At 44.9% G+C, this 27,816-nt stretch overlaps 1 protein-coding gene across 1 annotated transcript in view; it reads right to left on the bottom strand.

Moving 5' to 3' along the window:
* Positions 1 to 27,573, bottom strand: part of LOC121587211 (anthrax toxin receptor 2) — a 123,435-nt gene extending 95,862 nt beyond the window's left edge. Inside the window, exons 1-9 of the mRNA XM_045226861.1 lie at positions 27,092 to 27,573; positions 22,585 to 22,656; positions 17,449 to 17,520; positions 17,153 to 17,234; positions 15,673 to 15,777; positions 15,274 to 15,423; positions 6,700 to 6,760; positions 5,963 to 6,058; positions 5,231 to 5,300 (exon numbers count right to left, since the gene is read on the bottom strand). Of these exons, the coding sequence (XP_045082796.1) occupies positions 5,231 to 5,300; positions 5,963 to 6,058; positions 6,700 to 6,760; positions 15,274 to 15,423; positions 15,673 to 15,777; positions 17,153 to 17,234; positions 17,449 to 17,520; positions 22,585 to 22,656; positions 27,092 to 27,243 (860 nt within the window). The 5' untranslated portion in view covers positions 27,244 to 27,573. The remainder of the gene's footprint in view (positions 1 to 5,230; positions 5,301 to 5,962; positions 6,059 to 6,699; positions 6,761 to 15,273; positions 15,424 to 15,672; positions 15,778 to 17,152; positions 17,235 to 17,448; positions 17,521 to 22,584; positions 22,657 to 27,091) is intronic.
* Between the last annotated feature and the right edge of the window lie 243 nt (positions 27,574 to 27,816).

Genomic DNA, 27,816 nt, shown 5'->3' with positions numbered 1-27,816 from the left:
CCAGAGCTGTTGCCAGAGAATTGAATATCCATTTCTCTTTCATAAGCCACCTCCAACGTCGTTTTGGAGAATTTGGCAGTACATCCAACTGGCCTCACAACCACAGACCACGTGTAACCACGCCAGCCCAGGACCTCCACATCCGGCTTCTTCACCTGCGGGATCGTCTGAGATCAGCCACCCGGACAGCTGTTGAAATTGTGGGTTTGCACAACCGAAGAATTTCTGCTCAAAACTGTCAAAAACCGTCTCAGGGAAGCTCATCTGTGTGTTCGTCGTCCTCACCAGGGTCTTGACCTGACTGCAGTTCAGCGTCGTAACCGACTTCAGTGGGCAAATGCTTCCCTTCGTTGGCCACTGGCACGCTAGAGTGTGCTAGTCACAGTTAAATCCCAGTTTCAACTGTATCATTGGCATCGTGTGGGCGAGTGGTTTGCTGATGTCAACGTTGTGAGCAGAGTGCCCCATGGTGGCGGTGGGGTTATGGTATGGGCAGGCATAAGCTACGGACAATGAACACAAATGCATTTTATCGATTGCAATTTCAATGCACAGAGATACCGTGGCCCATTGTTGTGCCATTCATGCGCCGTCATCACCTCATGTTTCAGCATGATAATGCACAGCCCCATGTCACAAGGCTCTGTACACAATTCCTGGAAGCTAAAAATGTTCCAGTTCTTCCATGGTCTGTTTGGGATGATCTGGATCGACGTGTACGACAGCGTGTTCCAGTTCCCGCCAATATCCAGCAACTTCGCACAGCCATTGAAGAGGAGTGGGACAACATTCCACAGGCCACAATCAACAGCCTGATCAACTCAATGTGAAGGAGATGTGTCACGCTGCATGAGGCAGATGGTGGTCACACCAGATACTGACTTGTTTTTCTGATCCTTTTTTAAAGATATCTGTGACCAACAGATGCATATCTGTATTCCCAGTCGTGTGAAATCCATAGATTAGGACTTAATTGAACTGTAACTCAGTAAAATCTTTGAAATTGTTGCATGTTGCGTTTATATATATTTTTTCAGTGTAATTGGTGAGAGTTAGTGTTGCACAGACAGGACAAAAATCTGCACCTCTTATGTAGACATAAGTCAATTTCACCATACATTTTTTTGAATAACACAAAACAAATATTGTGATTGTGGGAACATAATTATTTGTGAGGACCTCATCACTCAGTGAAATAGTCTGATTGAAATAAGAACAATATTTTGAGTAGTTTCACGATCACCATGTTTTTGCACTTCTTTCTTCAAAAGTGATCCTCCTTTATTTATCTATATAATATCTTATAGATTGATTTAACCAGGAGAAAAATCCCTTTTGCATGACCAGGCCAAGAAGACTGCAAACAAACACACGTTACATTGCAGACATTTGAATGGAATGGAAACTTAAACATGTGCTTGGCCTAACGTTTGATCAATGCTGAGGTTCGCACCGTACACGATCCCTCTCTTCAGAGTTCAAAGAGTTTCCTCTATTCTGACAGAATCTCTGCCACGCGTCCTCCAGCGGACCGACGTTTCCACAACTCTTAGTGACAGCCCTCCTCGCAATATGTTCAACTCTGAATAATTCACCCTCCTCAATTTTCCCCGTCTTTAAGGAAAAGTTGGAAAGCCATTAGTGACACCGGTGTCCGCTGGTCCAGCTGTATCGCATCACTAGCGCTTAGCGTCACACAGAACGACGAGGCGCTCTGACAGGAGCCGCTAGACTGGAGGGAAAGAGAAGTTTCCACATCCCAGCTCAGAGATCTCCAATGACCAGACCAGGGTTCAAATACTATACGAAATATTTTCAATACTTTTGAGCATTTTCTCTATTCTGCCTGGAGAGCCTTGTGGGCGGGGTTTACAGTTTTGGGACAGTTCTATTGGTCCAGTCAGCCAGTCAAGCCCAGATAAAGTATTTTGAATTATTTCAAATAGTAATTGAACCCAGGTTTGTCCATTTCCCGGTATAGAAATCTCCAGTGATACAAGGAGAGGCCTGGGTCGTCTGCCATGTCTGCCTTGACGTCCCTGGGAACGTGTGTCAGTCTTTACAAGGTTTTAGAGTCATCCCTTGGAGTGATCCCCTGCCCATTTTACCTCTGGCATGACATTTCCCCCCTCTCATCTCCCATCTATTCAGACATAACCCCAGCTCAACCTAACAGCTGCCTTCCACTGTCATTCACAGGGGTTTATAACATCACAAGTTATAAGAAGAGACAGAGCAACAGAAGGATATGTTCATGTATTATTTACCTGGTGCTGCCGACCGCACCCACAAACTAAGGTCATGCTATTTCTCCTTTTCAACATTACTTTCCTCTGAACTATTAAACCTGCTAAATATTTGGATTGTTACTCATGACTTGCTGTGCATGTTAGTCAATACATAACCTCCAGGTTTTCTGTTGCATTGCTAAAGGTATTGAATCATACGTCCACTTTCGGGTATTTCCATTGGGATCATATTCTTTACCTTCAGGGCTCAACTAGAGTTGTTACATTGGGCCAAGAGAACAATACATGTCACAGCACCTGAACTAAACGCTACAGGGAGGCAGACCCCAATGCTCCACCCAATAAGATATTATTAATTTTTTTGGCCGCTTTTCAATGACCCAGAGATGTTTACGGCTATGACATCAAATGGCACCAATTGGACAACTGACACGGTCAGCAGCCCTCTGATTGTCCTGTTCGATTATTGATGAGGCTCGCTGCATTGGCTACCTGCTCTGTCCTGTCCTGTCTGTTGGCCAGGTGTCAGCCAGGTGTCAGCCAGGTGTCAGCCAGGTGTCAGCCAGGTGTCCGCCAGGTGTCAGCCAGGTGTCAGCCAGGTGTCAACCAGGTGTCAGCAGGCCCCTAAGTTTTATTTTACCCGTTGTTGTGCGAACACCAGGTGAGACACGGCGGGGCAAGAGCACTGCCACTCAACCCTGTTATCATCAACACACAGGGGGGTAAGGGACAGGAGGGGGGTGGGGGGTGATCTGGTGGAGAGGGGAAGGGGGAGATGGGAAGGGGCACTAACAGATGCCTTTGTTCCAGGACTGAACCATGCCACAGCTGTCACCACAGATGAGACCTGCGCCACCACCAAGTGACTGAATGCGTAATGTACAGTGCATTCGGAAAGTATTCAGGCCCCTTGACTTTTTCCATATTTTGTTACGTTACAGCCTTATTATGAGATTGATTAAATTAATTTTTTCCCTCATCAATCTACACACAATACCCCATAATGACAAAGCAAAAACAAGTTTTTAGAAATACATTATAAAAAACAGAAATACCTTATTTACAGAAGTATTCAGACCCTTTGCTATGAAACTTGAAATTGAGCTCAGGTGCATTGTGTCGAGGCACAGATCTGGGGAAGGGTACAGCATTGAAGGTCCCCAAGAACACAGTGGCCTCCATCATTCTTAAATGGAAGAAGTTTGGAACCACCAAGACTCTTCCTAGAGCTGGCCGTCAGGCCAAACTGTGCAATCGGGGGAGAAGGGCCTTGGTCAGGGAGGTGACCAAGAACCCAATGGTCACTCTGACAGAGCTCCAGAGTTCCTCTGTGGAGATGGGAGAACTTTCCAGAAGAACAACCATCTCTGCAGCACTCCATCAATCAGGCCTTTATGGTAGAGTGGCCAGACAGAAGCCACTCCTCAGTAAAAGGCACATGATAGCCTGCTTGGAGTTTGCCAAAAGGCACCTAAAGGACTCTCAGACCATGAGAAACAAGATTCTCTGGTCTGGTGAAACCAAGATTGAACTCTTTGGCCTGAATGCCAAGCGTCACGTCTTGAGAAAACCTGGCACCATCCCTACGGTGAAACATGGTGACCCAAACCACATGATTTAAACCAAACCAGATGCTTTAGACCAAACCACATGCTTTAAACCAAACCACATGCTTTAAACCAAACCACATGCTTTAGACCAAACCACATGCTTTAGACCAAACCACATGCTTTAGACCAAATCAGAGAACACAAAGCACAAAGAGCTCAATACCCTTGGCCAATATAATCCTTCTTCAACGATGTATAGGCTTTTCCCTCTGCTAGCGTCCATGCTAACCAACTGATCTAACCGATTTCCCCCCGGCCAGCATCACCATCGACGGAGTCGGAGACAGCAGAGAGGCAGACAGATGGACAGAGACGGACGGATACAGAACCTTCAGACGTTCCACTCATTCCATGATGCAGGTGGTCCGGGGGCAGGGATGGGCAGGAAAGGGGATTGTCACGGTAACATGGTGAATTATTTAAATGGAGAGAGCGTGGAGAAGGGAATCGCTGCATCTGTCACACATCCCCTTTAAAGCCCCAGAACAGATGTGTTTACCCAGCCTGCTGTACCAGGCCTAGCAGCTAACTACTTAACGGGTCACCGTGGCCATGCCAAGAGTTAATTAAGCAAGCCTCTTCAGATGACAGGAGCAGGAGGAGTTCAGGTTCTATCAGAGTCTCAGAGTACGAGTGCTGATCTAGGATCAAATCTGATCTGAGATTAGCACTCCTTCTCCAAGATGCTTTGTGAATACGGGCCCTGGCCCAGTGTGGTCTATAATGAAGGAGAAATAAGGTAAATCTACATGGGAAACTTTAATACCACAGGACAACGGTACAAAACATGTTATCAGCAGCAGTTTTGGATTAGAAATTGAGTGGATTATATGAGATGATGTTACTGTCGGATTGTGAGTAGATCAACTTGCTATACATAAAAGAAATCTCATGGAACGTTTCTAAACTTAATACGTTCCGGACCACATTTCCCCCCAATACAATCATGGTATTTTAGATTGGAGTTAGAGAGAGATCATCAGTATCAGGTGTTGTTGTGTTTGAGGATTAAACCAATGACGTCAGAGAAGAATAACCTCTACGTACTACATTTCAGTTCTTGAGCTCTGCAGTGCCTTTCTGTTTTTGGTCACACCATGGGTTAAATACATATCAAATGCTTTCAAATACTGGAAAGAATGTGAGGCCGGCTTGAATGTCAGTGCTGATGTTCTAATAGTTTTACCCCCCCCCACACACACGCACACACGCACGCACGCACACACGCACGCACGCACGCACGCACACACACACACACACACACACACACACACACACACGCACGCACGCACGCACACACACGCACATACACACACACCCGCACACACACACGCACTTCTTTATCGAACCACCTTCCCATTGAGTACTTACTGTCCGACTTCATACAGCACCGGCGCAGGACACAGGAGATAATCATTCAGCACAACACTTGGCTTCTGATCTGGAAAATACAGACTAGAATGACTTCCCTGCACACTACCTCACACACACACACACACACACACACACACACACACACACACACACACACACACACACACACACACACACACACACACACACACACACACACACACACACACACACACACACACACACACACACACACACACACACACACACACACAGAGACATGCTAAACTGACTTGCAGAATGTATTATAGTCAAGACATTTGTCATGAGGAAAAATGGGACAAGGGTAGACGGGGAAGAGTGGGGGAGAGAGGGAGAGAGGGGGGGAGAGAGGGAGAGAGGGGGGGAGAGAGGGAGAGAGTGGGGGAGAGAGGGAGAGAGGGGTTTGGCTTTTGCCCAATGCAGTTTCCTTCCTGAAATATATTTTAATTGACAGAACAGACTACACGTTTAAAATAGAAACTAAATTACCAAGGTACATAGCCCTAACCACAATCATACTTCTATATCCTGTTTGGGTCTTTCACTTGACATGTTAAGATGGCTACTGTATGATATATGTGTGTGTGTGTTTCTGTAATTACTGTATGATATGTGTGTGTGTGTTTCTGTAATTACTGTATGATATGTGTGTGTGTGTGTGTGTGTTGCTGTAATTACTGTATGATATGTGTGTGTGTGTGTAATTACTGTATGTCTTCGTGCCAACTTTAAAGCTACAGACGACCCTGTCGTTGCCTCGTCCCACGGAGAAGCCGTTCCCTCTCAGCACGATGTCAAACGACTCTGTTATGTAAACAAGACAGAGGAGATAGTGAGGAGAGGGGCCCTAGGATAGCACACAGACACAGGAGATAGTGAGGAGAGGGGCCCTAGAATAACACACAGACACAGGAGATAGTGAGGAGAGGGGCCCTAGAATAACACACAGACACATACACGGACGCGCACACACACACACACACACACACACACACACACACACACACACACACACACACACACACACACTAACACACACACACACATATACAGATGTAGGATCTTAATTTGATCCCCCTGTTGCAGGAGAACTTTCCTGCAATGCAGGACATTTTAAACTTATACTGTATTTGAGGTTCAGAAAGGCTTCTGAAGTTTGTAATTTCCACTTTGAAATTTCAGACTTGATTTTCCCTTACGAAGAAAGTATCAACCCCTACAAAAATATCAGTTAATGATAACCCACACAACAATTACTGTCCTGCTGTAGCAAACTGGCTCAATTTAAGATCCTACATCTGTACACACACATGCACACTTCACAAGCAGAAACAGAATATAAATTCCAGCCTGGGATGGGTGTGACTGCTGATGGGAACAACACACACACACAAACAAACAACTAATCACACAAACACACACACACACAACAATCTAACCCTCACCGTTAACGCAGACACTGGAAGGCTCTACTGTCAGGATCTCTGTACAGGACTGCTTTAATATCTGCAGACCGGAATGGATATGACAACATTAGTCACACACACACACACACGCACACACACACACACACACACACACACACACACACACTCACACACATACAGAATGGTTTCGGCAGCATTACTCAGATGCATAATAAATACATCACAGTCCGTTATCAGACGAGTGGGGGAGAATGGGGGAGAGAGAGAGAGCTATGTGGGGGATGAGTGGGGGAGAGAGAGGGAGCTATGTGGGGGGATGAGTGGGGGATGAGGGGGGGAGAGAGGGAGCTATGTGGGGAAGAGTGGGGGGAGAGAGAGGGAGCTATGTGGGGGATGAGTGGGGGATGAGTGGGGGAGAGAGAGGGAGCTATGTGGGGGAAGAGTGGGGGAGAGAGAGGGAGCTATGTGGGGGATGAGTGGGGGATGAGTGGGGGAGAGAGAGGGAGCTATGTGGGGGAAGAGTGGGGGAGAGAGAGGGAGCTATGTGGGGGAGAAAGGGGAGAGAGTGATGATGGGGAGAGATGGGGGAGCTATGTAATCCTTTATGGGGAAATTATGCGAGACTATTACATTCCTCCGTTCTATTAAAACCCACCAGCCGACATTATCATATAAAAAGGCTTTCTATGTGAGCCCACTGTCATACGAGCACACTATCTCCTACTACGCCAATAAATCAACAAAGGACAAACTATGCAAATCCACCGTACACAATCGGTAAAAATAAGCACATTAACGGCAAATATATGACACTTGGACCCTTCATGGACGTCGCCACGGAAACTTCAATCTGAAGTGGAGAAGAGCAGTTACTATGGCCTTATTAAATGCGACAGTCTGATTTGGAACCTTTAAAGCTACAATCTGGAATTTGTATTTCAGAAATATGGCACCCCGCCACCTGAATTTGTTATACAGAATTCAGACAAGTGCTCTAGATGTAAGGGCTGACAGTCATCACATGGGTATGACGAATTAAAATGATTCCCAGATCGTACCTTTAAGAGTATAGGTTGAGATGTGCAGAGCCCATCAGTCACCAGGGGTCACATCATATGATTACTGTAAGTACGATGTGTATGACACTGTGTGTTCTATTTGAACAAACCTAACTGAGTGGTGACTCTTACAGCTGGCAGTGGCGCTACAGGTCAGGGGGGTGTGTCAGAAATATATTTTGCTATTTTCACAGCGGCTATTATGAGGGCAATAGCTGGCGGTGGCGCGAAACGGCTGGGTTTTGATGAGCAAAACAAGTCGTAGGTGTGACGAGGGCTTGGCCACTCACTGGCCAATCAAGCCGTCCCATGGATTAATTCTGCACGCGTTTGTCTCAAGTTCTGCAGGTTATTATTGACGGTCTTTGCATTGTCATCAACCCCAATCGGGATGGGGTCTGACCCTGTATATAGCTGTCCCTGTATCTACAGTTGAAGTCGGAAGTTTGCATACACCTTAGCCAAACACATTTAAACTCAGTTTTTCACAATTGCTGACATTTAATCCTAGTAATTATTCCCTGTCTTAGGTCAGTTAGGATCACCACTTTATTTTAAGAATGTGAAATTATTTATTTCAGCTTTTATTTCTTTCATCACATTCCCAGTGGGTCAAAGGTTTACATACACTCAATTAGTATTTGGTAGCATTGCCTTTAAATTGTTTAACTTGGGTCAAACGTTTCGGGTAGCCTTCCACAAGCTTCCCACAATAAGTTGGGTGAATTTTGTCCCATTCCTCCTGACAGAGCTGGTGTAACTGAGTCAGGTTTGTTGGCCACCTTGCTCGCACACGCGTTCTCAGTTCTACCCACATATTTTCTGTAGGATTGAGGACAGGGCATTGTGATGGCCACTCCAATACCTTGACTTTGTTGTCCTTAAGACATTTTGCCACAACTTTGGACGTATGCTTGGGGTCATTGTCCATTTGGAAGACCCATTTGCGACCAAGCTTTAACTTGCTGACTGATGTCTTGAGACGTTGCTTCAATATATCCACATAATTTTCCTTCCTTATGATGCCATCTATTTTGTGAAGTGCACCAGTCCTTCCTGCAGCAAAGCACCCCCACAGCATGATGCTGCCAACCCCGTGCTTCACGAGTGGCGCAGTGAAGCACGGGGTTTCCAAGCTGTTTAAAGGCACAGTCAACTTATTGTATGTAAACTTCTGACCCACTGGAATCGTGATGCAGTGAATTATAAATGAAATAATCTGTCTGTAAACATTTGTTGGAAAAATGACTTGTGTCATGCACAAAGTAGATGCCCTAACCGACTTGCCAAAACTATAGTTTGTTTACAAGAAATATGTGGAGTGATTGAAAAATGAGTTTTAATGACTCCAACCTAAGTGTATGTAAACTTCCGACTTCAACTGTAGCTGACCCTGAATAGAGATTACGGTCTCTTTTTTTTTTTCTTCTTTCTTATTTCTCCAGTGTTTTTTAGTTATAATATAGTGATAATGAATACTGCTGCAAGGAAGGGCTTCCAAGGCATTTCAATGTTGTGACAAATACAACTTGAAACTAGAAAGCCCAAAATAGCCAGATAACTTCCTTATTACACTCAAGTCAACAATCAAAACATTGGGTTGAACTAAGAGTGTTGTGTAGTACTTCATAACCTTAATTACAATTTGAAGTCACTAATAGTCGGCTTTCAAAACTGTAACTAGCTAACGACAAAGCTTCAGAAGTTGCTCTGACTTGTTTGGAACATTTGTCATGAAATCGCTCCCTTCTGGTATTTTTCTGGAACATTTGTCATGAAATCGCTCCCTTCGGGTATTTTTCTGGAACATTTGTCATGAAATCTCTCCCTTCTGGTATTTTCTGGAACATTTGTCATGAAATCTCTCCCTTCGGGTATTTGTCTGGAACATTTGTCATGAAGTCTCTCCCTTCAGGTATTTATCTGGAACATTAGTCATGAAGTCTCTCCCTTCAGGTATTTTTCTGGAACATTTGTCATGAAGTCTCTCCCTTCAGGTATTTTTCGAGAACATTTGTCATGTAGTCTCTCCCTTCAGGTATTTATCTGGAACACTTGTCATGAAGTCACCACAGAAAGGAAAGAAAGCTGAAAGCTGCACAGATGATCTCAAATCCTAGAAATCCGAGTGAGGAGGCCAGCTAGTACAGCAGCGTCCAATATTACGTATCACTGGAGAATGCTCTGTGTTTCATTTGGACCCTAAACAGTCTTTCAGCTGATCAATGCTTTGCAGCTCTGCAGCTATGAGGAGTTGCACGGGGTATATTACAGTTTTTCTCCATTGGTTTGGCTCATTTCTTGAAACAGAAATTACATTCTCAAAACTACATGGACAAACCTCCAAACCACTTGGCAATTGTTCACAACAGAATTGAATTTCTCATTCATTTCATCAAATTGCAAATGTCTAAGTACATGTCTCAATGTCTCAGTACATCTTTGCAAATGATTAAGTATAGGTAGCCTACATTTAGCACAATTTCCAAGTGAATAGATCTTGTTGATCTAAACTGATTGTTGATTCTCAGTCTAATGGTTGTTCGCTCCAAAACGTGTCAGCGTCATTTCATTGTATAAGTCATCACATGCACAATAGTCTGTTCAATTGTCAAAATTAGTCAAGAACATAATACCATGAATACCATATATGAATCCCTTGGAACATTTGATAAATTTATTACAGCAATTGACAGTCAGGTGAAACTAGAACTTGACTAACGAAGGAGGAGTTTCACACATCTCAGATGACCAATCAAACAGTATGTTTAGTTACCTGACAGGTGCTGTCCATGACTGTGAATGCTGCCAAACATGTATGTAAAGAGCTTGACCATGCAGGACCAGTACAATTTCTGAACATGGAGGCACCTGGCCAAGTAAATGAACAAGGGCAACTGCCTGCTCGAAGAAGAGGAAGAAGAAGAAGAGGAGGAGGAGGAGTAAGGGTGCGTGGTGGTGGAATAGGGGGAAGAGGCCGAGGAGCACGAAGACACCATGCTGTCCCGGATGAAATTCGGGCCACAATTATAGACCATGTCATCAACCATGGCCTCACAATGGCGGAGGCAGGTCGCCGAGTGCAGCCTAATGTGCCTCGCTCAACAGTCTCCTCCATCATCCAAACCTTTCGCAGGGAAAACAGGTATGTAGTCAGTCAATGATGGAATTATATGTTGTATAGGACAGGACACTGTGCATAGAGCAAGAAATATATTTATTTACATATTTACCTATTCATTTAGTGTGTGTGTGTGATAGGCCTACAGTAATATCTTACCTCAATGGGATGTTATGATACTAAAAATGACAAGAAAAACATTGGAGAAAATAAACTATGGAATAGTTTATTTTCTACAGTATTGATGATACAGTTTACAGTAGTATTCCAGTCACTGTGCAGTGATGCATTAGGAATTGTGGTAAAGTTACTGTAAGTAAAACAACAATACAATTACATAGGTAACTCATTCTGTAAGGAATACATAAGGTATACATTACGAATGGAGTGTTGTCCTTTGACTTCTATATCTAGGATTGGACGACAACCTTGCACAGGTGGCAGAGGAAAACTTCTCAATGAACAACAAGAACAAGAGATCTGTAACATGGTGATGGCAAATAATGCCATCACATTGAGACAGATCCCGCGCTGCAATCCTACAAGACAATGCCATATTCCAAAATGTCAACTCTATAAGCATCTCCACAATAGACCGGATATTGAAGAAGCATCAGATGACAATGAAGCAAATTTACAGGGTACCATTTGAGAGGAACTCTGATAGAGTGAAAGAGCTGCGGTACCAGTATGTACATGTAAGTCAGTTACTGGTTGTCCATCATTATAACATTTTTACAATTAAGCAGTGGTTCCCAAACTTTTTTTGGCTTCAGTACCCACTTTACCTGATTTGTGTATCCAGGTAATCCAGGTATGGAAGTATTTGATTTATCTGACTTCAACATTTCGCCTAAAAACTGCAGCTTACTGTATGATGCAATTATCATTATAATCCTTATTTTGAAGAATATAACATACAATAAGAAAAGGGGTCAAAGAGCTGCAATTAGTGCCTCCCATGTAAATCTATCTAATACTGTGGGTTTTACTGTAACATTTCAGTAAGTCTAGTCATTGATGATTTCCCCCCTCCCCTTTCTGTCAAATACCCCTGTAGTACCTCTGCATAGGGGTACATGTACCCCAGGTTTGGAACCACTGGAGTAGTGGCCAGTAGTATATTGAACTTGTGGAGAACATAGAACATTCCTATGTAATTGTCTGTAACTGTAGTGTATGACTCTTCTGTATGACTGATTTGATGTTTTCTTTTTTTAGCGCTATTGTAGAGAATAATGGCATTGGAAGGAAACGAGACCCATCACATCCTCGTGTTTGTGGATGAAGCTGGCTTCAACCTGGCCAAGGGCCGAAGACGTGGCCGTAATATTGTGGCCACCGGGCCATGGTGGATGTCCCAGGCCAGCGAGGGGCAATATAACTATGTGTGCTGCCATATCGGAGAATGGTGTGGCCACTCACATCCCCAGTCTTGGCCCATACAATACACAGAAGCTCCTCATCTTCTTGGACCGCCTTCATGTTGATTTGATCCCTGAAAATGAGAGCGGTCTCGTAGAGGGGCCTCACCTACCACAATATGTCATTGTATGGGACAATGTGAATTTCCACCGTGGCCCGCTCATCAGGGCCTGGTTCACTACTCATCCAAGGATGGTCATGGTGTTCCTACCACCTTACTCTCCTTTCCTCAATCCTATTGAGGAGTATTTCTCCGCTTGGAGGTGGAGAGTGTATGAGCATCGGGCTCAAGATCAGAGGTCCCTGCTCCATGCAATGGACGCTGCGTGTGAGGATATTACAGGAGATCAGTGTAGGGGATGGTTGCGACATGCACGCCGTTTCTTCCCTCGTTGCATCGCAAGGGAGAATATACGCTGTGATGTGGACGAGAATCTGTGGCCAGACAGACAGCAGCGTGTGGATGGCCAGGAGGGTGAGGACAGCGACCAGTGAAGAACTGTTAGTTGTGAAACTCCAGCTTTATTTACAGCACTGTAGGCTGCATATAATTTTCATTGTTTTTTGTTTGTGTGTTTATATTACAGTATATTATGCTGTATACATTTTCTTTTACTCTGATGTATGGAAGTTACTTTATGTGTGTGAATGATAATGGTTACAATTTCCTTGGCAGTATGAGTGCAATGTGTGATGTCAAACCTTGGAGGCTACTCTTACCCTAAAATCCTATTTATTTTTTTCAGTTTTATACACAATTGTATTCTGTTAGCTAGACAAAAAACAGTACAGTAACCATTGTCAATGAAGGACTGGGCTAAGACTGAAAGGTGGACATGAGGGATATTTCAATGGTCCTCTGCCATAGTGACAAAACATCTAAACATTTTGACTTGCAGTGCTTACACAATGCCAAAGGGACGAAGCATTTTGGGGGCACTGACTGTTTAAATGAGAAGGAAATTTAGTTTTGACACATGCGTGAACTGTTTTGGGAGAGGTATGAGCTTTTGCAGGTGAACCATGGTGTTGTGCCGAACCATCCACGTTATTTTGGCTAAAGCACCAAGAGTGTTGAGAACGTCCGGTCTGTTTCAAGAAATGAGCCAAAGCAATTGAGAAGGATCTTTGCCATTTTCGTGGCACTGACTCCTTATATGGGAAAGGAATTTAGTTTTGAAGCATGAGTGAACAGTTTTAGGAGAGATATGAGCTTTTGCAAGTGAGCTATAGTGTTGTGCTGAACTGTAAGACTGTTTTGCCAAAAGATCTTAGAGTTTTGAGAATGTAATTTCTGTTTCAAGAAATGAGCCAAACCAATGGAGAAAAACTGTAAATGGTGGAGGAACCCCGCCCACTTCCGTCCTTCAATTGTGACTGAATATTTCCTCTCTCTGAGAGGTATGAATAGTGTCACCATGAGGCCAATGACTAACTGTTATTCTGTCGGGCTGTTCCACGACCATGTTGGAGGAAACAGACAGCACTGGGGAGACACTGCCATGTTGGAGGAAACAGACACAGCACTGGGGAGACACGACCATGTTGGAGGAAACAGACACAGCACTGGGGAGACACGGCCATGTTGGAGGAAACAGACACAGCACTGGGGAGACACGACCATGTTGGAGGAAACAGACACAGCACTGGGGAGACACGGCCATGTTGGAGGAAACAGACACAGCACTGGGGAGACACTGCCATGTTGGAGGAAACAGACACAGCACTGGGGAGACACGACCATGTTGGAGGAAACAGACACAGCACTGGGGAGACACGGCCATGTTGGAGGAAACAGACACAGCACTGGGGAGACACGGCCATGTTGGAGGGAAACAGACACAGCACTGGGGAGACACGACCATGTTGGAGAAACAGACACAGCACTGGGGAGACACGGCCATGTTGGAGGAAACAGACACAGCACTGGGGAGACACGGCCATGTTGGAGGAAACAGACACAGCACTGGGGAGACACGACCATGTTGGAGGAAACAGACACAGCACTGGGGAGACACGGCCATGTTGGAGGAAACAGACACAGCACTGGGGAGACACGGCCATGTTGGAGGAAACAGACACAGCACTGGGGAGACACGGCCATGTTGGAGGAAACAGACACAGCACTGGGGAGACACGGCCATGTTGGAGGAAACAGACACAGCACTGGGGAGACACGACCATGTTGGAGGAAACAGACACAGCACTGGGGAGACACGACCATGTTGGAGGAAACAGACACAGCACTGGGGAGACACGGCCATGTTGGAGGAAACAGACACAGCACTGGGGAGACACGGCCATGTTGGAGGAAACAGACACAGCACTGGGGAGACACAACCATGTTGGAGGAAACAGACACAGCACTGGGAAGACACGACCATGTTGGAGGAAACAAGACACAGCACTGGGGAGACACGGCCATGTTGGAGGAAACAGACACAGCACTGGGGAGACACGACCATGTTGGAGGAAACAGACACAGCACTGGGGAGACACGACCAGGTTGGAGGAAACAGACACAGCACTGGGGAGACACGGCCATGTTGGAGGAAACAGACACAGCACTGGGGAGACACGGCCATGTTGGAGGAAACAGACACAGCACTGGGGAGACACGGCCATGTTGGAGGAAACAGACACAGCACTGGGGAGACACGGCCATGTTGGAGGAAACAGACACAGCACTGGGGAGACACGGCCATGTTGGAGGAAACAGACACAGCACTGGGGAGACACGGCCATGTTGGAGGAAACAAGACACAGCACTGGGGAGACACGGCCATGTTGGAGGAAACAGAGCAACAACCACTTATTTCCATGGGCTCTATCCATGCACCTCAATTTGAACGTCTCTTCAAGTAAAAGTAACTTCCATAAAAAGGTTAACAAATAACTCTAAAATAATTTACTTTAAATCAGAACCCTTACTGTACATTTCTAGGGAATAAGTGAACAAAAAAAATGAACAAAAAAATACAAACTTACTGAATTTACGATGCCTTTGAGTGCATGGAAGCCGTCTTTGACGGGGAACACTTGATATTTGGTGTCAGCTACCTTGGCTAGCTGTTGTTCGTCAAAGTCCTTGATACCAACACAGTACACTCGAGCACCGTAGTCCCTCGATTTGTTTGCCTGCATTAGAGAACAACACAAATAACTTTAACTTTACAACAATAAGTAACACTCTGGATACTAAGGGACGGTTTCTTGAATCCAGCATGGCGTTGGACTAGTCATGGATGACAAAGCATTTAAATGAAGATTCTCCATTGAGCATGCTTTTTAGTCCAACGCCATGCTTAATCGGTGTCTGGAAAAAAGAACCTTGAACTAACAAACATTGAAAATGTAAACATCGTTTTTGAATAAAATCAAGCTCACCGCTTGAACTGTTAAGTCGTATATGTAGACATCTAGCTTTCCGTCCGTCAGAGCTACGATGATGCTGGAGGACTTGGTGGTTTGGGCTTTGATTTGATCGTTTGCCTTTTGGTTCAACCACAAGCGGTGGGAATGGAGGAATAAACAGACATATGTGATTATGAATGAATAAGAACAAACTGTACAGGGTTGGGGTCAATTTATTTTAAATTCAGTCAATTTAGCCAGGAAGTAAACAGAAATTCCAACTCCGATTTCAATTTTCCTCCATGCTTTCAAATAAGGAAAATTGGACTTGGATTTAAAGTTCATTTCCTGAATCAATTGACTATATTTGAAATGGAATACAGTATTTCTGTAGAAGAGAAATTCAGACCGAAGCGTTTAATAGGACTGCGTACTTATTCCCTTCACACTGCACCTTACAGGGCGGCAGGTAGCGTAGCGGTTAAGAGTGTTGGGCCAGCAACCGAAAGGTCGCTGATTTGAATCCTCCAGCCGGCATGGTGGAAAAAATATGTCGTTCTGCCCTTGAGCAAGGCAGTTAACCCCCAACAACAACTGCTCCTCCCCCGGGCGCTTAAGGCAGCCCCGCGCACCTCTCTGATTCAGATGGGTTGGGTTAAATGGAGAATGCATTCAGTTGTGCAGCTGACTAGGTATCCCCTTTCACTCTGGTCAAAAGTAGTGCACTATATAGGGAATATGGTGCCAATTGGAACCCATACTACGAGTTAGAAGTTATTATTTAGGTCACTTGGAGTATTTCCAGCATGGAAGGCATCTGAATTGCTCCCTATCTAAAACATTGTTTAGTGCCAAACTGATCAAACACACCAAAGCCTAGCAGACTAGTAAAGACATGGCCAATGGCAGAATGACAAGGCTAGCACAGTATCTTAATGTTATGATCACAACGGGGGGGATATTCTCTACAGTACTGAAGCCTTCTCTAGTGAGGTATGGTCATGTCATTAGAAGAGTGGTTTTGACTAGGTTTAGGGTTAGGTTTAGGGTTAGGTTTAGGGTTAGGTTAAGGATTAGGTTTAGGTTTAGGATTAGGTTAAGAGTAGGTTTAGGGTTAGGTTTAGGGTTAGGTTAAGGGTTAGGTTACGGGTTAGGTTAAGGGTTAGGTTAAGGGTTAGGTTACGGGTTAGGTTAAAGGTTAGGGTTAGGGTTAGGGTTATGTTTAGGGTTAGGTTTAGGGTTAGGTTTAGAGTAGATTTAGGGTTAGGTTTAGGGTTAGGTTTAGGGTTAGGTTTAGAGTAGATTTAGGGTTAGGTTTAGGGTTAGGTTTAGGGTTAGGTTTAGGGTTAGAATAAGGGTTAGGTTAAGGGTTAGGTTAAGGGTTAGGTTACGGGTTAGGTTAAAGGTTAGGGTTAGGTTTAGGGTTAGGTTTAGAGTAGATTTAGGGTAAGGGTTAGTGGATAGTCAGTGTAACATCTATAAAGCATCTATTGGGGATTATCCCATACTGTACCGCTTTAATCCCTTCATGCATGTAGGTTTCCCCTGCTGGCTTCACCTCTCTCAGTCTCTCCAGGCCTTCCTGGATTTCATATCTTCAAAACAGAAAGACATCAATTCACTATCCAACGTGTTCCGCTACAGTGGGTGTGTTTACGAGTGGACACATATATAAACAGCCACAGGGGACTGTCATGACTGAACTTCAACCACACGAGTCAGTTTAACGCTTTTTAGTACTTGTTATAGCAACAATATGTTATTACAAGGTTTATTACATTGTCAATAGGAGGAATATATATATAATACCTGTCTCCAGTGAGAGGTAACATCACTTTGGCTGAAGATGAGAACACTATAAAGGAAACCCTCATGCTGGGGCTGGAATGAAACAAAACAGTAGATTATGCGCTGAGTGTACAAAACATTAAGAACACACTGCTCTTTTCCATGACATAGACTGACAAGGTGAATCCAGGTGAAAGCTATGATCCCTTATTGATGCCACTCCAATCAGTGTAGATGAAGGGGAGGAGACAGGTTAAATAAGTATTTTTAAGCCTTGAGACAATTGTGTATGTGTGCCATTCAGAGGGTGAATGGGCAAGACAACAGATTTAAGTGCCTTTGAACGGGTTATGGTAGTTTTATTTTATATTTTACCAAGTCAGTTCAGAACAAATTCTTATTTACAATGACAGCCTACACCGGCCAAACCCGGACGACACTGGGCCAATTGTGCGCCGTCCTATGGGACTCCCAATCACGGCCGGTTGTGATACAGCCTGGAATCGAACCAGGGGGGTCTGTAGTGACGCCTCAAGCACTGAGATGCACTGCGCCACTCGGTTTGTGTCAAGAACTTCAACGCTGCTGGGTTTTTCACGCTCAACAGTTTCCCGTGTGTATCAAGAATGGTCCACCACCCAAAGGACATCCAGCCAACTTGACACAACTGTGTGAAACATTGGAGTCAACATGGGCCAGCATCCCTGTGGAACGCTTTTCGACACCTTGTAGAGTCCATGCCCCGACGAATTGAGGCTGTTCTGAGGGCAAAAGGGGGGGGTGCAACTCAATATTAGGAAGGTGTTCTTAATGTTTGGTACTCAGTGTATATCAGGTCAGTGTATATCGGTAGTAGCTTTTACTGTTGTATACTGTCTACACTAAAATGCAATTCTACACATCCTTTTTCCCTTTGAGACTGCACAGTAATACAACTCAACTATCTGTGAAGGTGTGACCATTAGGATCTCATTGACATGAGGAAACAACATGAGATAGACAGTTATTGAATAGGCTGTCTTAAGTGTATAGACATTATTTCAGATACGCAGTGTTACATGGTATACAAGACACCAATACATTAGTTTGTATCACCTCATTCTAGTGTGACTTAAGGGAGGATATGCTGTTCTCCTGTGGAAGGAGGAAGTGATAACAGACAGGAAACAGGTTGTCATGACAATGACACATCAATACAAACACACACACACACACACACACTCAACTAGTCTCAGCTAGTCTCAGCTAGTGTCAACTGGTGTCAACTGTTCACAGCTAGTGTCAACTAATCTCAGCTAGTCTCAGCGACTCTCAGCTAGTCTCAGCTAATCTCAAGTAGTCACAGCTAGTCTCAACTAGTCTCAGCTACTCAGCTAGTCTCAACTAGTCTCAGCTAGCCTCAGCTAGTGTCAACTAGTCTCAACTAGTCTCAGCTACTCTGAGCTAGTCTCAACTAGTCCCAACAACTCTCAGCCAGTCTCAGCCAATCTCAGCCAGTCTCAGACAGTCTCAGCTAGTCTCAACTAGTCTCAGCTAGTCTCAGCCAGTCTCAACTAGTCTCAGCTAGTCTCAGCCAGTCTCAACTAGTCTCAGCCAGTCTCAGCCAGTCTCAACTAGTCTCAGCCAGTCTCAGCCAGTCTCAGCCAGTATCAGCCAGTCTCATCCAGTCTCAGCCAGTCTCAGCCAGTATCAGCCAGTCTCAGCCAGTATCAGCCAGTCTCACCCAGTCTCAGCCAGTATCAGCCAGTCTCAGCTAGTCCTCCCCCACAGTCACAGCACATAGCATCTTTACGCCACACGGCCATATCTGGCAAGGAAATACAGCAGCCATATAGATCATGTGCTTTCTGAAGAAGTATTTTTGGAACATGACTGAGTAGTTTGTTTGAGGACAACTGAGAAATTGTGGGTGTCAAACAATTTGTATCAGTTTTAACTTTAGACAGGTGATGGATTGGCTAGAATCACATCTGATCCATACAGACTGTATTGAACTTATATATCTAGACTACATCTCGGGCTAGACTGAAATATAAGCCTGTCATTTCAATTAAATCCTTCTACAGTTTTCTCTTCCAACCAACACTGAATAAATCAAGAGCTTACTTGCAATGCCAGACTGAGAGAAAAAAAAAAGAGTGAAATCTCTCCAGCCTGCATGCTCCACATGGCAGAACAGAAGTGTTCCTGGTAAACGAGCATTGTGTAGCAGATTGTCCTCGCCTCTCTGTGTTCTTTTGCCTTACTGTACATTCCCTGCCTCCCTGCCTCTCCCTGGCCCATTCCGTGCAGACCCCCTTGGTTCAAATACTATTTGAAATCATTTAATTCATTTTAAAATGCTTTATCTGTGCTTGACTAAGCTTGCCTGGCTTTGAATGAACCAATAGAATAGTCCCAAAACGGTACGCTTCGCCCATCTGGCACTCTAGGCAGGCTAGAGCAAACGCTCAAAGTATTTGAAACATTGTCAAATATTACCCGAACCCAGGTCTTCTGGCCCATTCTGCGCTCGGAAGGAGGGATAGATATCTATGTGTGGGGACCACCCCGGTCCAAATGGCCATTCTCACAGCCCAGAAGACTGATCCTCGCTGCCACCCACTCACACCTGGCCCATTTGCTATTTTCTTCAACAAACCGTTTCTTCATTTATGTTTGGCTGGGTCGATACCGTCTGGACTGGCACATAACATTGAGTCAACCGACGTTGTTACGCAATCCAAAAAATTAAGCCTGCAATCAGGGCCACTGGAAAACGTGTGGCTATCCGGCATTTGCCACAGCACTTTTCAATCAGGTGTGGCGCCATACCACTTTTGATTTGGGGGGCTATTTGATTTTGAATTTTAGGACCCCTTTAGGTATAAAAAATATATATATAAAAAAGGATTTGATAAAATATTGAAGTTTGCCTTTAGTAGGTTTTAAAGTGTCTGGAGATATAAGAAGGCTGAGGATGTAATTTTTATTTATTTAACGACTTTCAGGATGTCTCATGGTCTGACGAACACCGCCGTAGCTCGGCCACCTTCGGGATGTCTCATGGTCTGACGAACACCGCTGTAGTTCGGCCACCTTCGGGATGTCTAATGGTCTGACGGACAACGCCGTAGCTCGGCCACCTTCGGGATGTCTCATGGTCTGACGGACACCGCCGTAGCTCGGCCACCTTCGGGATGTCTCATGGTCTGACGAACACCGCCGTAGCTCGGCCACCTTCGGGATGTCTCATGGTCTGACGAACACCGCCGTAGCTCGGCCACCTTCAGGTTAGTCCAGGTAATTGAGGTAATACACTATATATACTAAAATATGTGGACACCCCTTCAAATTAGTGTTTTTGGCTATTTCAGCCACACCTGTTGCTGACAGGTGTATAATATCGAGCACACAGCCATGCAATCTCCATAGACAAACATTGGCAGTAGAACGGCCTTTACTGAAGAGCTCAGTGACTTTCAACGTGGCACCGTCATAGGGATGCCACCTTTTCCAACAAGTCAGTTTGTCACATTTCTGCCCTGCTAGAGCTGCCCAACGGTCAACTGTAAGTGTTGTTATTGTGAAGTGGGAATGTCTAGGAGCTCAGCCGTGAAGTGGTAGGCCACACAAGCTCACAGAACGGGACCGCCAAGAGCCGAAGCGCGTAGAGAGTAAAAATCATCTGTCCTCGGTTGCAACACTCACTACCGAGTTCCAAACTGCCTCTGGAAGCAACGTCAGCACAATAACTGTTCGTCGGGAGCTTCATGAAATGGGTTTCCATGGCCGAGCAGCCGCACACAAGCCTAAGATCACCATGCACAATGCCAAGCGTCGGCTGGAGTAGTGTAAAGCTCGCCACCATTGGACTCTGGAGCAGTGGAAATGCGTTCTCTGGAGTGATGAATCATGCTTCACCATCTGGCAGTCCGATGGACGAATCTGGGTTTGGCGGATGCCAGGAGAACGCTACCTGCCCGAATGCATAGTGCCAACTGTCAAGTTTGGTGGAGGAGGAATAATGGTCTGGGGATGTTTTTCAATAGCTTGTCCCCAGTGAGGTACTGGACCATACGCACTACCCTCTGTAGCGCCTTACGGTCGGATGCCAAGCAGTTGCCATACCAGGCGGTGATGCAACCCGTCAGGATGCTTTTTTCAGTCTCCTGAGGGGGAATAGGCATTGTCGTGACCTCTTCAAGAATGTCTTGGTGTGTTTGGACCATGATAGTTTGTTGGTGATGTGGACACCAAGGATCTTGAAGCTCTCGACCCGCTCCACTACATGTGAATGGGGGTGTGTTCGACCCTCCTTTTCCTGTAGTCCACGATCAGCTCCTTTGTCTTGATCACGTTGAGGGAGAGGTTGTTGTCCTGGCACCACACTGCCAGGTCTCTGACCTCCTCCCTATAGGCTGTCTCATCGTTGTCGGTGATCAGCCCTACCACCGTTGTGTCATCAGCAAACTTAATGATGGTGTTGGAGTCGTGCCTGGCCACGCAGTCATGGGTGAACAGGGAGTACAGGAGGGGATTAAGCACGCACCCCTGAAGGGCCCCCGTGTTGAGGATCAGCCTGGCAGATGTGTTGTTACCTACCCTTACCACCTGGGGGCGGCCCATCAGAAACTCCAGGATCCAGTTGCAGAGGGAGGTGTTTAGTCCCAGGGTCCTTAGCTTAGTGATGAGCTTTTGTGGGCACTATGGCGTTGAACGCTGAGCTGTAGTCAATGAACAGCATTCTCACATTGGTGTTCCTTTTGTCCAGGTGGGAAAGGGCAGTGTGGAGTGCAATTGAGATTGTGTCCAGAGTTTTACCTGGTTAGGTTATTTTCTAATAACAGTCAAAATAAGTCAAGTTGAATGACTTTATATTCCTTTTCTCCACTTGCTTGTATTAATGTAACAGTTGGACAGGTTGGACTTCCTTCTACGATAGTTGGAAAATATGCAGGGCTGTATTGGTTAATGGACTGGGATGAACTTGATTAGTGTTTTTATGCTGGACAAAAGTCGGTTATAAGAATATCCACTGTTATATTGTAAAAACAGAATGTGTCCAAGGTGGCCTCAGGTTCCATTTCAACAAACATATCCAAACTACAGTCCCTTTCCCAGACCGCAAGTAATTTGTATAACATACATTTACCATGTTTGGGAAAAAATGCTCACCTCACAAATCGGTCAGTAAGGTTCTTCACGAAAGCATAGATTTCACCCCAGTCGTTAGAAACACTTCCTGACCTGCAACAGAGAAAACACAGTTCATATACAGTGGGGAAAAAAAGTATTTAGTCAGCCACCAATTGTGCAAGTTCTCCCACTTAAAAAGATGAGAGAGGCCTGTAATTTTCATCATAGGTACACGTCAACTATGACAGACAAATTGAGGAAAAAAAATCCAGAAAATCACATTGTAGGATTTTTAATGAATTTATTTGCAAATTATGGTGGAAAATAAGTATTTGGTCACCTACAAACAAGCAAGATTTCTGGCTCTCACAGACCTGTAACTTCTTCTTTAAGAGGCTCCTCTGTCCTCCACTCGTTACCTGTATTAATGGCACCTGTTTGAACTTGTTATGAGTATAAAAGACACCTGTCCACAACCTCAAACAGTCACACTCCAAACTCCACTATGGCCAAGACCAAAGAGCTGTCAAAGGACACCAGAAACAAAATTGTAGACCTGCACCAGGCTGGGAAGACTGAATCTGCAATAGGTAAGCAGCTTGGTTTGAAGAAATCAACTGTGGGAGCAATTATTAGGAAATGGAATACATACAAGACCACTGATAATCTCCCTCGATCTGGGGCTCCACGCAAGATCTCACCCAGTGGGGTCAAAATGATCACAAGAACGGTGAGCAAAAATCCCAGAACCACACGGGGGGACCTAGTGAATGACCTGCAGAGAGCTGGGACCAAAGTAACAAAGCCTACCATCAGTAACACACTACGCCGCCAGGGACTCAAATCCTGCAGTGCCAGACGTGTCCCCCTGCTTAAGCCAGTACATGTCCAGGCCCGTCTGAAGTTTGCTAGAGTGCATTTGTATGATCCAGAAGAGGATTGGGAGAATGTCATATGGTCAGATGAAACCAAAATAGAACTTTTTGGTAAAAACTCAACTCGTCGTGTTTGGAGGACAAAGAATGCTGAGTTGCATCCAAAGAACACCATACCTACTGTGAAGCATGGGGGTGGAAACATCATGCTTTGGGGCTGTTTTTCTGCAAAGGGACCAGGACGACTGATCCGTGTAAAGGAAATAATGAATGGGGCCATGTATCGTTGAGATTTTGAGTGATAACCTCCTTCCATCAGCAAGGGCATTGAAGATGAAACGTGGCTGGGTCTTTCAGCATGACAATGATCCCAAACACACCGCCCGGGCAACGAAGGAGTGGCTTCGTAAGAAGCATTTCAAGGTCCTGGAGTGGCCTAGCCAGTCTCCAGATCTCAACCCCATAGAAAATCTTTGGAGGGGAGTTGAAAGTCCGTGTTGCCCAGCAACAGCCCCAAAACATCACTGCTCTAGAGGAGATCTGCATGGAGGAATGGGCCAAAATACCAGCAACAGTGTGTGAAAACCTTGTGAAGACTTACAGAAAACGTTTGACCTGTGTCATTGCCAACAAAGGGTATATAACAAAGTATTGAGAAACTTTTGTTATTGACCAAATACTTATTTTCCACCATAATTTGCAAATAAATTCATTAAAAATCCTACAATGCGATTTTCTGGATTTTTTTTCCTCATTTTGTCTGTCATAGTTGACGTGTACCTATGATGAAAATTACAGGCCTCTCTCATCTTTTTAAGTGGGAGAACTTGCACAATTGGTGGCTGACTAAATACTTTTTTTCCCCACTGTATTCAGTATAAAATACCATTTAGCTAAATGAAAACAATTTACAATAGGCTACAGTCTGTGTTGAGTGCATACATGTGACCCCAGCAGGAATCGAACCACACGACCCTGGTGTTGTTAGTTTACCAACTGAGTCACACAGAACTATATGTGGACCAACAGCTGACTTGCTGACTACAGTGATGGCGTTGGTGCTGGTTACTGTACTGATAACACAAAGAGAGAGCCTTCTGCAGTGTTTTCAAAATACGCTTTAACGTTGAAGTGTGCTACTGACTGAGCATAACATGAGTCCGCTGAATGTGTTCTAAACCAATGATTTCAGATAATATATATTTGTCATTCAGCAGACAATTTTTATCAACTTCCCTGGTCTATTTCCTAGTGTACGTCCCTGGTCCACTTCCCTGGTCTACTCCCTGGTGTACTTGTTGGTCAACTCACTTCCTTGCTACAATATGACTGATAGATGTTGTTATCATTGTTATCAACCAGATACAAATGTGACTGTAACAGTCAACGGCGGGTGACATTGGAGTGTGCTTGTCTCACACCTCAGCCCCTGGCATCCCGTACCCTGTGTTAGTCAAAGTGACCAATGTGAACACAGTCAGGGAGTAAAATTTGATAACGACACTGTGGAAATTAAACTAATAATTACAATTCAATGTATGCGCACAGAACATTAAAACATGAAAAGATCCTTCCACCATCTTTCACAGAGCATCTCCATCTTCCTGCCATTTTCTAACTAGGACAGGAAAGGGAGGAGTATACAGAGGGTTTGAAACTGGGACAGGAAGGGGAGGAGTAGACAGAGGGTTTGAAACTGGGACAGGAAGGGGAGGAGTATATAGAGGGTTTGAAACTGGGACAGGAAGGGGAGGAGTAGACAGAGGGTTTGAAACTGGGACAGGAAGGGGAGGAGTATATAGAGGGTTTGAAACTGAGACAGGAAGGGGAGGAGTAGACAGAGGGTTTGAAATTGGAACAGGAAGGGGAGGAGTATATAGAGGGTTTGAAACTGGGACAAGAAGGGGAGGAGTAGACAGAGGGTTTGAAACTGGGACAGGAAGGGGAGGAGTATACAGAGGGTTTGAAACTGGGACAGGAAGGGGAGGAGTAGACAGAGGGTTTGAAACTGGGACAGGAAGGGGAGGAGTAGACAGAGGGTTTGAAACTGGAACAGGAAGGGGAGGAGTATATAGAGGGTTTGAAACTGGGACAGGAAGGGGAGGAGTATATAGAGGGTTTGAAACTGGGACAGGAAGGGGAGGAGTATATAGAGGGTTTGAAACTGGGACAGGAAGGGGAGGAGTAGACAGAGGGTTTGAAACTGGGACAGGAAGGGGAGGAGTATATAGAGGGTTATAAACTGGGACAGGAAGGGGAGGAGTATATAAAGGGTTTGAAACTGGGACAGGAAGGGGAGGAGTATACAGAGGGTTTGAAACTGGGACAGGAAGGGGAGGAGTAGACAGAGGGTTTGAAACTGGGACAGGAAGTGGAGGAGTAGACAGAGGGTTTGAAACTGGGACAGGAAGGGGAGGAGTATACAGAGGGTTTGAAACTGGAACAGGAAGGGGAGGAATATATAGAGGGTTTGAAACTGGGACAGGAAGGGGAGGAGTATATAGAGGGTTTGAAACTGGGACAGGAAGGGGAGGAGTATACAGAGGGTTTGAAACTGGGACAGGAAGGGGAGGAGTATATAGAGGGTTTGAAACTGGGACAGGAAGGGGAGGAGTATACAGAGGGTTTGAAACTGGGACAGGAAGGGGAGGAGTATATAGAGGGTTTGAAACTGGGACAGGAAGGGGAGGAGTATATAGAGGGTTTGAAACTGGGACAGGAAGGGGAGGAGTATATAGAGGGTTTGAAACTGGGACAGGAAGGGGAGGAGTAGACAGAGGGTTTGAAACTAGGACAGTAAGGGGAGGTGTATATAGAGGGTTTGAAACTGGGACAGGAAGGGGAGGAGTATATAGAGGGTTTGAAACTGGGACAGGAAGGGGAGGAGTAGACAGAGAGTTTGAAACTGGGACAGGAAGGGGAGGAGTAGTTATAGGGTTTGAAACTGGAACAGGAAGGGGAGGAGAATATAGAGGGTTTGAAACTGGGACAGGAAGGGGAGGAGTATATAGAGGGTTTGAAACTGGGACAGAAAACATGGCATTGAGCCAAGTTGGGAAAGAAAAATAATTGAAGTCAAAAAACGTATTGTATCAAGTCTGCTTCCTGCTATAGTTTGGTATGTATCACAGAACTTCAGCTGTGTCTAAACTCTTGCTGAACTGGAAAGAACTCTCCTTATGTTACAAGTTAGTAAACCTCATTTATGGCAAACAAGGGATTTGGGTTCAACCCGAGGGTTAGATTTAGGCTACGACCCCACAGTTTTGTCTCTGTAGCTTCATGTTATTATGGTTAGACAGACCTTAACAGTGTATCCAATATAGCCTGATGTCATTGTGGCATAGGCCTGGCATAAACAGGTGATGAAATCAGAGCTGATAAGTTACAAATTTAGGCCGGCATTACATCATATAAGCAGGCAACCAGAACTAACCAATTTAACCTTTTTCAGCTGCTGAAACTAACGGAGAAAACATATAGGATGTGTTTTTTAATCTAAAACATATGAAAAGTAATTGTGACTGTACATTGGTAAATGTGACATTGTTGTTACTTTGTGGCCACATTGTTATTGACTGTTACGTAGCACTGTAGCTACGTTGTGTTTTGTAACCCTAAACATAAGCAGCTACTCCTGTGATACAGATGTGATACAAAGTTTTACTTACCTATCTAAAACAAAGTATAAATCGTAAGCTCCGTGGCAAGACGCTTCTTCTGCATGACAAGACCATGCAAACAAACTCAGCAGAATTACTCCAGCTGTTACTGCTGTTGATATCCAGTGGATCTTAGCGCGATGGCGTGTTTTCTCCTTCATTGTCAAGTTCAACGGTGTCGTTGTGGCCCGCAAAGCAAACCTATCAAGCGAAATGACACGCGTTTTATTCTAGCACATGAACAGCAGGCCTAGTGAGTAGACTAAACACGATCCGCACATCTGCAAGGTTGAGGAGCAAGATGTCACAACGTACACAGCACAACTTTAATATAGCCTTCCTACGAAATACAGGAAATCACAGAGCCCTTGTCACCGACAGTATTTCTTAATATCCTATGACTATGTACACTAGCCCTTGTAACCTCAGCAAGTGTTGAGTCAATGCAATAGCCCATTGCATAAAACTTGCCCCTTATGATACACAAAGCACACTCCCACGAAAGTTTACTTTATTCCAAAGGCGCATGCGCCTGGTAAAACCAGATGTGGTGAAGTTTAGCCGGTCTCGGGGGTGGTCGCGGTGCTGTACGGAGCGCAAGCACACACCCAACAGCTGCGGTAACGTCTTTCAGAGGTTGGGGAAAGGGGAAAAGGCAAAAGTCTACTCGGTATGCACAATTTAATCACCAGAACATGTCGGCCCATATTATACTCACAGTTATTTAATAAAAG

The sequence above is a fragment of the Coregonus clupeaformis genome, chromosome 18, assembly GCF_020615455.1.
Source record: "Coregonus clupeaformis isolate EN_2021a chromosome 18, ASM2061545v1, whole genome shotgun sequence".
Lineage (NCBI taxonomy): Eukaryota > Metazoa > Chordata > Actinopteri > Salmoniformes > Salmonidae > Coregonus > Coregonus clupeaformis.
Note: the sequence above shows the minus strand (reverse complement) of the source record. Positions and strands in the feature narration are given on the sequence as shown.